The 13,145-nt window shown below is 36.7% G+C and overlaps 2 protein-coding genes across 6 annotated transcripts in view; one reads left to right on the top strand and one right to left on the bottom strand.

Annotated features, from left to right (window-relative positions):
* Window positions 1–125: 125 nt before the first annotated feature.
* On the top strand, window positions 126–9,732 carry SELENOP (selenoprotein P). The gene is made up of 5 exons (XM_061393618.1): window positions 126–231; window positions 3,201–3,416; window positions 4,135–4,347; window positions 6,412–6,529; window positions 8,284–9,732. The coding sequence occupies exons 2-5, from the start codon at window positions 3,214–3,216 to the stop codon at window positions 8,950–8,952; spliced, it is 1,203 nt and encodes a 400-aa protein (XP_061249602.1). The 5' UTR covers window positions 126–231; window positions 3,201–3,213; the 3' UTR covers window positions 8,953–9,732.
* CCDC152 (coiled-coil domain containing 152) overlaps window positions 9,167–13,145 on the bottom strand; it is a 40,995-nt gene continuing 37,016 nt past the window's right edge. For 4 of the 5 annotated variants that reach the window (XM_061393622.1, XM_061393619.1, XM_061393620.1 and 1 more), the window contains exons 7-9: window positions 11,960–12,087; window positions 10,518–10,601; window positions 9,295–9,985 (exon numbers count right to left, since the gene is read on the bottom strand). In XM_061393622.1, the coding sequence (XP_061249606.1) occupies window positions 9,836–9,985; window positions 10,518–10,601; window positions 11,960–12,087 (362 nt within the window). In that variant the 3' untranslated portion in view covers window positions 9,295–9,835. Of the gene's footprint in view, window positions 9,986–10,517; window positions 10,602–11,959; window positions 12,088–13,145 lie in introns of all 5 variants that reach the window. The other variant, XM_061393621.1, reaches the window with a different exon arrangement.

Genomic DNA, 13,145 nt, shown 5'->3' on the forward strand with positions numbered 1-13,145 from the left:
CCCATTTTATGCATGCCAGCGCTTGTTACTTTTAAAAGTTGATGGTAATAATCAGTTCAGGGCTGGTCTCTCCTTGCAAGGTCACAGGCTGAGCATGCATTAAACTTCTGACTCTCGCTCAGGGGGTGAGGTAAACAACAGGACTATAAATATCCGAGTTTCTCTCTGTGGCTTTGTGGAGCCGCCCAGCTGAGCAAAGAGAAAGGAAGCAAGCTGGTCAGAAGGGGTTGTGTAAGTAGGAACTTTGTGTTTTCCAAACTTGATTCTTTGAGAGTTTGGTAAATGATTTGATTTTCGGGTCTTGATAAAACGTTTTTGTCCTTAGAAGAGATTTGAAAAAAAGAGATGGTAAAGAAAATAAAGAACACAAGAGTCTGAACACAAAGTGTGGTGGGGACATTATCAGTTCTAGCTGATTTTTGCCTTGCCTTCTGCACAGTGGAGGATAAAGATAGGGGCAGAGGAGGCTGGAGAAGTGGAATACTTTTCCTCTGCAAAAAGTTGTGTTGTTATATAGGCAATACTGTGTGTTCAAGCTTAAGTATTTCCCACTGAAATGCAAAGTGAGAGCTCTAATGGCAAAACAGCTGGTGGGTTTGAGGAGCAGAGACTGAGATCTGGTCTGTGTAGAGGGTGCTGTAGAAATGTCCAGGGATATTGTGAACAATTTCAAGGTAAAAAAAGAAAGCAGGTTTGGTTCACTGTGGAGAACAGTCATTCTTGAAAGAGTTAAAACCCCTGTCAAAATCAGTGGTTATTGGTGCTTTTAGGAGAATGAGAAGGGGACCCTCAGAAGTGGGTCTGAGGATGCAGGGTAGGGGAAGAGGGTGGAAAATGTTTCTGCATATTTTGCCTTTAAATGGGGAATTTTAAACAAATATAGGTCTGTTTGTGGTCAAGAATCCAGGCTTGTGATTGTAAAGTGATGAGATTAGTGAAATTCACAACTACATTTTAATTGTTACTGCATTAAGTGAAGTTTCTCAATAGTGTCCGACTCTTTGTGACCCCACGGACCGTACCTGCCAGGCTCCTCCGTCCATGGGATTTTCCAGGCAAGATTACTGGAGTGGGTTGCCATTTCCTTCTCCAGGAGATCTTCCCAAGATTGAAGGGATTGAACCCCTGTCTCCTGCATTGCAGGCAGGCTCTTTACCATCTGAGCCACAAGACCTTTCAGTAAATCTAATTTTATTTATCCTCATTATTTTATGTAGTTGTCTGACAGCTGCAATCAATCAAAAGTTTATGTAAAAAGTGATTTTAAGAAAACAAAGTTAACAGCTTCTTGATTATAGTGATGGGAAAATCTGGAAGTGTGAACTCTGTAATCCACTACCCTCTGCCAATGGCTTTAGTTATTTTTTCATCAAAAAACTGAGTGAAATAACCTTTTCATTTATATTCACTCTTCAGCCAGTTGGAATGCTGTGCAGAGTGAGGGTGCCAGGTGCCGAGTTTATGCTGAAGGGTCTGTAACTACTGAATTTATATTCTATAAAGTGGGGAAAATCTAGTCATTCTAGTAAGAAACAAAAAAAGCCTGAATAATTTTGATGTTTTCTTTGTCATTTTAGGGCATAAAAAACTCAATCCCCTCTGTCCTAACCTAGAGGGGTGGGGTGGAGGAAAGAGAGGGAGGCTTAAGAGGGAGGGGGTATATTGTACATACAGCTGATTCATGCTGTTGTATGTGATGGAAAGCACAAAAACGAACATAACATTGTAAAGCAGTTATACTGCAAATAAATAAATAAATTAAAACCCCGAAATTCTGGCTACTGTAGTTACTAAAGGTGACCTATCTGAAAAGAGTCAATATATTGCTGTAGGTAAGAGGTCATGTGTTGGAATCGGTAGAACTGGTTTGAATTCAGTTTCCCTGTGACTTAGTACCTGTGTGGGACTTGGGCAAGCTGCCTAAACTCACACTTAGCCAGTTTTCTCAGCTGCAAAAAGAGATAATGGTCATATAGTTGTAATCAGGTTTTTAAAAGTTCTATCCACAGCTACTAGTGCAATAGAGCCCATATCAGTCTGATTTTAGCTTCTCTGCTCCCCTCTTAACTCTGGGCTCACTCTAGGTAATTTATCATTAGCTGCCTCCTCTCCCCCAACCACCCCGTCCCCAAAGTACTTTTACTTTTTTATCATAGATCAGTGTCTAAACATGTGCCGACTTCCTAGTTCTGGAATTTTGCCTTGATCTGTCTCCCACCGACCTTCATATCAAAATAAGCACGCTTATCTTGATGACCTGATTCACTTGGTGTGTCTGAAATTAAAAATTAAATGTATGGATTTTTCTTTCTCTGCTGAATATGTTCTTTTTTCCACCACCTATCTACAGTTCATGTGTTTTATTTGTACCTCTCTGCAGAGAGCTCTGGCCCTTGTTTTGGGAATATTTCTCATCATGTTATTTAACTTCCCTACTCAGAGGGGTCATTTTTTTTTACCCAAGAACATGCCATCTAGTCACAGGAACTTCCTGAAAGTAGTGGTAGCCAATAAGTAGACTCATAAGAGTGTAGATTTCAGTGAATCTTAAGTGGTACAAGGCCCAGTGATTTGTAGTATTTCTTCTTGGCCAGGTGTCTTATCATTGGTCCATATTGGTCTTGGCTATAATAGCAATATTTTGGCTGGCAATAACATCTGAATCTCATGTTGGCAGACTTCCCTCACTGCCACCTCCTTTCTTCCTAAGTTCTCTTCCCATGATGTCTTTTCATTTCTATGCAGAATTCCCTATGTACCCTTCCTGTGCTTAGACTGGTAGAGAAAAGAAAGAAGCAGTCAGAACTTGTGTCTCAAAAATCAAATCATGTCTACAGAATGTTACTTGGCTGTAGAGGCCATATTCTCAGAATTTCCCTAGACATGTATTTTCTCCTGGACATATATCTTCTACTAGAGAAGCACTGGACTGCCTGTTCAGGCTAATCTTCATAGCAGGCTTATTCAAGTATCTTGCTAAGCCAGATAGTTGAGAGGTGCTTAGGCAGCTTCCCTGACTCAGGCTGATCTTTCCCCTTTACAGGGAGATTTGGTGCTAAGATGCCCAATACAAAGAACCCAACAACACAGAGGCAGAATCCACTGGCTAGGTATTTGTAGAAAGTAGAATTATACCTGCTGGTTTATAGAGATTCCTTGTTACAACTGTGAAGATGACAGAAAGGTTTTCTCTTTTACAGGACAACCCCAGCCATGTGGAGAGGCCTGGGGCTGGCTCTGGCTCTCTGCCTCCTCCTAACCGGAGGGACAGAGAGCCAGGGCCAAAGCTCCTATTGTAAGCAACCTCCACCCTGGAGCATAAAGGATCAAGACCCTATGCTGAACTCCTACGGTTCAGTGACTGTGGTTGCTCTTCTTCAAGCCAGCTGATACCTGTGCATTCTGCAGGCATCTAGGTAAGGTAGTCTTTCTGTGGTCTACAATTTCTTAGGGGGATAGCTATTCAATAGATAACATGCATGAAACATTAAAAATAGAAAAGATATATTTACTAAATTGCATTAAAAAAAAAACTATATTTGTTGGCCTAGAACATGTTAGAAGAGAGAAGACTAGGGGGATGTTTACAGTGGCTTTCCTGGAGCTATGTAATTTTTTTTTTCTTTTTGTGTACCTATATTTTGTAGTAGCCTACTAAATATTACTTGTGTAAGGAAAATGTTTTAAATTGTACTCCTGCAAATGGATTAGTTATTTCAATAAAGGAAGTAGATATGAGAGCTTTGCCAGAGTAGAACAAACACTATACTTGCCACCAAAGGTCTTGAGTCATGTAATGAATTTATAAATATATATATTTGTTGGGTTATTTGCCAAATACTTATTGGGTACAATTTCTCTGTAACTGGGAGATGGATTAAAAAGATACACACTTCATAGGATTCCTTTGAGGACCATATGGACTGTTTGTGCAAGCACTTGGCGTATAGTTTTTACTGAGTATAAAGAGTTCAATAAATAATTAGAAAAATACAAGTTTTAGTTTTTTTAAAAAATATAAAAAAGAGGTCTGAGTAAGTAAAAAATAACAAAAGAGTTTCATGTAGGAAAATAGAGGAGAAAGGGAGAAGTCACTAATTATTCCTTTTTTTGTATTTTTTCCAAATATGTTAGATTGGAGGACCTGCGAGTAAAACTGGAGAAAGAAGGATATTCTAACATCTCCTATGTTGTTGTTAATCATCAAGGAATCTCTTCTCGATTAAAATATGTGCATCTTAAAAATAAGGTTTCAGAACATATTCCTGTTTACCAACAAGAAGAAAACCAACCAGATGTCTGGACTCTCTTAAATGGAAACAAAGATGACTTCCTCATATATGACAGGTGTGTCCCCACCTTTATACACACGTGCATGCACACCCACCCCCACATTACAGTATACCTGCTTCATAGTTAAGGTAATAAGTGATTTAAAACAAGACATCTGCTTTCATCTTGTTACCAAATACTCAAAGTGAGCCCATTAGAATGTTTGGTTTTGCCAGATGACTTCCTTTTACACAAAAGAATTCACCACTCCAATAGGGAAATAAGGAAAATTGACTATACTTTCTTCCCTCTGTACATTAGCATTCTGATTAAATAAAAAGAAAAATCAATTTGTACCTTTCGTACAATTCTCACTTAAAAATGTTGCAGACGAATAACCGTACTTTGCAGACTACTGGCTTATCTCTAAAATTACTATTAATACATTTTAAGGTTATATATCTGCATTTCTTAACTATAAAGTATGTTAATCATTTAGGCATAATCTGTATGAATCTGCTTTTGATTCCATGAATGAATAAAATGTTTGTATTATGAAAGAACTTCAATGCATACATTATTTGCTATCATCATTTCTAGTTGGTGCTGGTTTGTTTGTTTTTTGGCTCTTCAGGGATGGTAAGCCAGACTCTGCCTAGGTCTGAGAACTACTTGGTCTTACTCTAAGTATTTTTAATATTACATGTTATTCTTTCAGGACTGCGAGCTTCTAATTTAATCTGTCGCAAAGTTTAACCTTTTGATATTCATATAAAATTGTATATACAGGATAAAATGGGGGCAAGAACGACATTTAAACTCCACCGTTTCTGAAAATGCCAAGTGTATTTCCATTTCTTTCATTGTGCTGAAATTTTTGCTGCATCAGATTCTTATTTAAATCAGTGGGCTACTGGCCAAGACTTGAGGATCTTTCTCATTATGCTGTGATTTCTTATTGTGTGGAATTTGTGCTGCCTTAGCAGTTATGAAAAGATCATGTGATTTGCAGACCTGATTTATGAGGTCAGTGGTTTGAACTTTGATAGAATTTATGAGCCAATTACAAAATTGTATTTGACCAAATCAAAATAACCACATAATTTTGACTTTATTTATTGTGACATATATCTATTTCATTTTTCACAATGCTAGTATCGGACTCACTGTAGTCTTTTTTTTTTTTTCTTTGAAACTTTTTATTTTGTATTGGGGTACAGCTGATTAACAATGTTGTGGTAGTTACAGGTGAACGGTGAAGGGACTCAGCCATACATACACATGTATCTATTCTTCCCCAAGCTCCCCTCCCATTCAGGCTGCACATAACATTGAGCAGAGTTCCACGTGCTATACAGTAGCTCCTTGCTGGTTATCCACTTTATAGCAGTGTGTACATGTCCATCCCAAACTCCTTTACTATCCCTCCCACCTGGCAACCATATCAGACTCACTATAGTCTTTTCATGACCTGACCTGGTATGCAGTGCCAGGAAGCTTGAGATCCCCTTCAGGGAAATTTACTAAAGTTATGAAAGGGTCTTATAACAGTTATAAGACCATTAAACCTACAGTCTCATGCCAGATGGTGCATGAGTAGGATCATGACACTGAAAATATTGTTCACTTCAGTTTAGTCACTCAGTTGTGTTCAACTCTTTGTGACAGTTCTTTGCATCAGGTGGCCAAAGTATTGGAGCTTCAGCATCAGTCCTTCCAATGAATATTCAGGACTGATTTCCTTTAGGATTGACTGGTTTGATCTTACAGTCCAAGGGACTCTCAAGAGTCTTCAACACCACAGTTCAAAAGTATCAATTCTTTGGCGCTCAGCTTTCTTTATAGTCCAACTTTCACATTTTGACTAGACAGACCTTTGTCAGCAAAGTAATGTCTCTGCTTTTTAATATGCTGTCTAGGTTGGTCATAACTTTTCTTCCAAGGAGCAAGCATCTTTGAATTTCATGGCTGCAGTCACCATCTGCAGTGATTCTGGCGCCTCCCAAAATAGCGTCTGTCACTGTTTCATTGTTCCCTCATCTATTTGCCATGAAGTGATGGGACCAGATGCCATGATCTTAGTTTTTTTGAATATTGAGTTTTAAGCCAAAGTATTGTAATGGCTATTATATTTTTCAGATGTGGCCGCCTTGTATATCATCTTGGTTTGCCTTATTCCTTCCTAACTTTCACATATGTAGAAGATTCCATTAAGACTGTTTACTGTGAAGATAAATGTGGAAACTGCTCTCTCAAGGTATTTTTCTCAATTATTTTTCTTTGAAGAGGAAATCTTTAAAGAGCTATCTAAGTTAGTGTTTCATTACTAATTAGCTAAATCAGCATTTCTTTTGATATACTAGAAATAAACTACAATAGTCATTTTTATAATTACCTACACTTCCTGTTATGTAACATACACTTTAAAACATCTTTTCAAGATTCATATTGCTTTTATCTAGGAGGAGTTTAGAGAACAAAAATCAATGCAGCAACGTATTATAATTACCACCAAATGATACTGCATGACTTTAAGTGCTTAAAGAATTCAGCCAACATAAAATACACTATTGCAATATTATGAATGTGCTCATGTAAGTACATAGTGATAGCAAAGATTATCCATGGCATTACCTGAAGTGGAACAGGCCCAGATAACTACTTAATTCACCAAGAATGTAAGACTGTCAGCTTTTCTGTGACGCTCTTACACAATGCACTTGGAATTACTGATACTTTTTAAAAAATCATTTTATTTTTAAAATTAATAACTTTATTTATTTTTTACTTCTTCACAACCACTAGAATATTTATTCCTTGTTATGAGAAACACTATATGTATGTATGATTTATAAAAAAGATACTTAGAGAATTGATTTTAACTTATATTAACTAAACTTCTTATGTTAAATAAACTTCTTTTCCTCTCAGATTGAGAAGGAAAATAACTCCAAACAATGTTTCCTTGACAGAGCCAAGTTGGCAAAATTTGAACTCAGGTTCAAAAATAATTTAAAATTTTTATTTATGAGCTCTGCTTCCTTTAGATTTTTCCCAACTCTAAAGAAAGCCATTCACATTCTAATGACTCACTTAAGTTAATAAGAAAACCAACAGTTTAATTAATTTAGTTGTGTCATTCTTCACATTTTAATCTGCATAATACTGTGAGGGTTATTTTACTGCTTTTACAGATGAGACTGAAGTAAAGCAAGTAAAGTACTAACTCAGTGTCTAACTTATATTCAGTGCCTGATGAATGTTAGCTATGTTGATTCCTATTTTGGGATTTGTTTCAGTATTTTGAAATTTGGAAAATGCCTAGTAATTATAAATAGTAATAGTAATTATAAATATTAGCAGAGTTAATTTTATTGGCTCTTTTGAGTTATCAGAGGAATTAGTTTGTTTCAGAAAATAATATTATATTCAATGCTTTGTTGACACTGGTGTGAAAGGTTCCGTTTGGTAAACTGATTTTAGGATTTGATAGTTGTTTGATTTTACTGCAGTCGATCTAAGTTCTTTTAACCAGTTAGTTTAGTTTTGCTTCTGCAGATATAAATATAGTGGTTTTATTCTTCCTCAGAATTCTTAAAAATTTAGGAAATGCTTTTAATAAGGAAAGGAAAATTTGAATTCTGCTGTTGATTTAACTAGTATAGAAGCTTAATTGTTAAAGCTTTAACTTACATTTTTAAAAATCTATTTTCAAAACATTTACATTGATTTATTTGCAAAATGTTTGAAGATTCTTTAGTTAAATGCAAACTTTGTACAAGAAGCACTTTATAATTAGGTATGGATGGGAACCAAATTTAATAAAAAGTCTAGGCGTTGAGGCTGAGATAAATTTTTTTTTCTCTTATTAATATGATGCTGGAAACACAAAACCAGTTCAAATCTAATTAAGCAGTTTGACTTTCATATATGTTAACTCCAGAATTCATTTTTTCATGCATTCTTGCTAAATCTATAAATTTGTTAAATGATTTATAAAATGTATTCCAGGCACTGGAAGATGAAGACGTCTGTAAAAATGTATTTCTGGCTACCAAGGAGAAAACAGCTGAGGCTTCACAGCGACATCACCACCCCCACCCCCACTCCCACCCCCACCCCCACCCCCATCCCCATCCCCACCCCCATCCCCATCATGGGCATCAGCTTCATGAAAATGCTCATCTTTCAGAGTCTCCAAAACCAGACACACCAGATACCCCTGAGAATCCCCCTCCTTCAGGTCTTCATCACCACCACCACAGGCACAAGGGTCCCCAAAGACAGGGTCACTCAGATAACTGTGATACACCAGTAGGAAGTGAAAGTTTACAACCTTCTCTTCCACAAAAGAAGCTCTGACGAAAGAGATGCATAAATCAGTTACTCTGACAGTTTCCCAAAGATTCAGAATCTGCTTTGAGTAGCTGCTGTTGCCACTGTCGACATCTGGTATTTGAAAAAACAGGGTCTGCAATCACCTGACAGTGTACAGAAAAGCTCCCCTCTTTGTGTAGCTGACAGGGCCTTTTGGCAGAGGAGAATGTCATTGAATCTTGACAGTGACGTTTGCCTCCAGCTGCCTGACAGGCAGCAGGTCAGCAGCTCAACCCCACAGAAGCCAGCACCAAGTGAAGCTGAAAAAATAAGGCCAAAATGTGAAAATGACCTTCAAATTAAATATATGAAATTGGATATATTCCCCAAGTCAATCTACACAATTGCATTTCCAGCATTTGTATAAGGTACCTAATTAACAGTGATCCAAAAATAGGAATTGGATTTGTGCAAACATGGAGAAATTGACTTCCATAAAATTTAAGTCAAAGAAATTTTGACCCAAACCATATTTTTATTCAGCTGAGAGGTGGTTGCAGCGTTTGGTTAGCATGTCTTTCTTTTTCTTTTTCCAGTATTCTACTTGCGTTAATGAGAACAGAAACGTAAACTATAACCTAGGGGTTTCTGTTGGATGGTTGGCAACTGAGAATGGAGGAAGAACAACAAAGACATGTTCTCCACTTTCTTATTTCTCAAAACAATGTTATCTTCGTCTTTTTAATCTTAGGTTTTTAACAGATTAAACCTTTAAAGCAAGAAGTGAATTCTGTCTTTTCAGACCCAGAAATACACATGAATACTTTGCTATGATTACATTTTAGATATTCATTTATACTTTTCTATATCTAAGACTCATATCTTGATTTTTACTATCATATATGAATGAAGCCTTTATATCTTGTTTTTTTGCCAATCTTGAAAGATAGATGGGAAAAGATAAAAGAATGTTGTCTAACTCTTGATTGCTTAGAAAGTATTTCCATAGTCAATGATGGTTCAATAGGCAAACCAGGTCCTATAAACCTGAATTTTTTTTATGGTCAATACTGTTAAGCAGAAATGTAGAACAGGACTGGCAAAAATGTGGATGTTTAAATTCAATTAAAAAGTTTAAAGCTTTTTGTTTTCATTGTTGTTATTACTTAGGTAGTATGTTATATTGACAATCAAAATTAATTTTCAACTGCTTTTAAAGAAATTAAATAGCAACTAATGAATCTACTCAAAACCGTCTACGTTTAAAGCGAGGATCTTTGCCAACAAGTTTAACTTGAGAATCTTTGCTGACAGAGAGGCGTTGTTCTAAATCACGAACGGTATTACGAAGAACTGCAATCTCCTTGTCTTTTTCTTCCTGAAGATGTTGAAGTTTCTAAATGGAGCAGAACAATTTTGATATTGCAGTTCATAAATAATACAACTAAGTATTAATACAAGGAACAACAAAACAGCAAAAACGATGCTTCTGGTTTAAGTAGAAGAAGGTATTTAAAAAGATACCATATTTTAAAAGGTCTATAATTTTGTTTATGTAGGCATTAACAGGGTAAAACTGGTGTAAGGACAAAAAACACACATTAGCACTATTTGTTGAACAAGAAGAAATATGCTATCTGAGTATCTAAACAACTTCAGAATAGTAAGTCAGCTTTAGTTCAAAATACACTGTGGAATTCCTGAGATAGTCCAAAGAGTCAAAGGACTTGTCTAATGTTTTAATTTACTACTAAGATTTACTAGTTTAAATTGAAAGTGACTTACAAAGATTATTAAAAATTTAATGTCTCATAGTGGGATAAATATATTTTCAGGAAAACTGCTAAGTATATTGTTTTAAATATAACTTTTATGGAAACACATTAAGAATTTTTTGAGCAACAATCATGGAAGAAAAACTCACGTACCCTTTTGTAGATACTGTGTGGTGAAACAGTAGAATCTGGATATGATTTTGTTTTAGTTTGAACTCTTGCTAGCTTGGCATCAAACTGAATCAAGTTTAAAAAGAAAGTTGAGAACATTCTAGTTAAATGAAACAATTGTTTCTATAAATATAATCCACTATATTCTTAGATGTATCATCTGTAGTTCAATTGTATTCACTGTATAACAGAAGATAGAAAAGTCTTCAGAACAAGGATTACCCAAACAAGATTGACCCTAGCTGCACTTTAAAATTATCTGGAAAAAAAAATAAATAAATAAAATTATCTGGGCAGGTTTTTTAAAGAACCGAATACCTGGATACTACCTTAGAGATTCTGGGCTGGGGTCAGGAGCATTTTTCCTCAAGACATCCATTGATTCTATCATGTAGGGTTAAGAATCTAGTTAACTAGGGTTGAGAATCTCATGAACTTAAAGGTAGATAAAAATACTTTCATGTTGCTATGAGTGTATTTTGTAAAGAAAATGTAGTGTAATCAACAGTCATGGGAAAACATTTAAATACCCTTCTATAGAAACTGTGAGGCTAAATAGTAGAATTTGGATATGATTTTACTGATTTAGTTTGAATGCTTGCTGGTTTGACATTAAGCTGTATCAGGTTAAAAAAATTCTCATGGGCCATTCTTACAGGTCATGTTTTTTTTGCAAAATCTTCAATTATTTTTCCTTCAGGTTGAGTTTATAGTGTGAACTAAGAATAAACTCAGTGAGATCGTGTTCTGGTTTGGGGAGAGAATGGATAGTTACAATGAAGATGAATAGCAAGTAAAAGTCGCTCAGTCGTGTCCGGCTCTTTGTGACCCTATAGACTGTATAGTCCATGGGATTCTCCAGGTCGGAATACTGCAGTGGGTAGTTGTTCCCTTCTCCAGGGTATCTTCCCAACCGAGGGACTGAACCCAGGTTTCCTGCATTGCAGGCAGATTCTTCACCATCTATCTTTCTACACATTTATTAGGAAAAAAATAGTTATTTATTGTAAATGAAAAACTTCCAGTTGGTTCATTAGGGTTTCACAATTACTGCTGAGAAGAGAGTAACGTTAAGGATTAGAAACACTCTCCCTACTGCTAGAACAGTAGTCCTTTTGGCTGCATTGACTCAGCTGTCAAATGTAGGTAATCTTTGAGCTGTCTCTGCAGGCAGAGGAGATAGGACCCTCTGTGGAAATCAGCACCTTTTGAACGACTGGAGTCCCACCTTGAGGCCAAGTGCTGAAAGGCAGTGTAACAGTTGTGCAGGGTTTGAGCATTGCATGCTATGGATGAAGAATAAGCATGTGTGAAACTGTCTCACAGGCTTGTTTCTAATCCTGAAATTTATCTCACTGTGATGACAAAGAATGGCCTAGTCTAAGGGATGCATCCTCAAATTCAGCAGAGCCTTAAACACTTACCTCTAGCTGTAGTTTGATCATTTCATTTTGTTTTTCCCTTTCTTGAGTTCTTAACTTTGCATTTAACTCGGAAATTTCCAACTCCTTTTTCTCTATCAGTTCTTTATTCTTTTCTTCGCTTAATTTGACTGAATAAAAAAAATTCACCATAACATTTCAAAAATCTTAGAAGATTACTTTTTTGTATTTTAAAAAATGACAAGAAAGTACAATTTATTAATAAAAACGTATTTTAGAAACTGTTTATGTGCAGGGTAGCTTTTATATATTTTTAACAAGTCCCTTAAAAATGATTGAAACAAAAGGGCTGCCCATTGAATGCTTTTGAATAAGTAAACTAATTTGTACTCTTAAATATCTAGAGAATAATGTTCTCTGAATGCCTGGAGAATAGGAGATTTATTGGTTAAAGAGACACACAAAGCCTGGGTTCCTATGTATAGAGGGCTTCACATCACAGGATGACTAGAGCTATACCAGCTTGTTCTGGCTCCCTCACTATTTCCCTTCATAGGCATTTTTGTCCAGTAAATTTCTGAGTTTCTACTCCCATCTCGGTGGTTCCTTGGAGGATCTGAATCAGCACAAGAAACAGTTAGGATGGGCACTTACCACTTTGTGAGGAAGAGGACGCCATCATCAGTGGTATGTGGAGGACTGGGAGTTCCTAGTACACCACAGGGGTCTGATTACTCAAGATTTTGTTGTTGTTGTTTAGTCGTTAAGTTATGTCCAAATCTTTTGTGACCCCGTGGAGTGTAGCCTGCTAGGCTCCTCTGTCCATGGGATTTCCCAGGCAAGAATACTTGAGTTAGGTAGCCATCTCCTTCTCCAGAGGATCATCCCAGCCTAGGGACTGAACCCACCTCTCCTGCATTGGTAGGCGGATTCTTTACCACTGAGCCACCAGGGAAGCCCACTGAAGGTTTTATCAGCAGTTATCTGGGAAAATGTCCTGGTGGAGGTGAATGCCTTATAGGTATAATAGTTCAGACATTTGAAAGATGAGAAACAAAGCCCACAAAGACAGGAGAGTTATTTATCACTAAATTAAATTGACTTCCTGTGTGTGTATGCTCAGCTGGTTCAGTTGTATATGACTCTTTGTGACCCCATGGACCACCAGGGTCCTCTGTCTCTGGGATTCTCCAGGCAAGAATACTGGAGGTGAGTTGCTGTGCCTTCC

Source organism: Bos javanicus, chromosome 20 (genome assembly GCF_032452875.1).
Source record: "Bos javanicus breed banteng chromosome 20, ARS-OSU_banteng_1.0, whole genome shotgun sequence".
NCBI classification, from domain to species: Eukaryota; Metazoa; Chordata; class Mammalia; order Artiodactyla; family Bovidae; genus Bos; species Bos javanicus.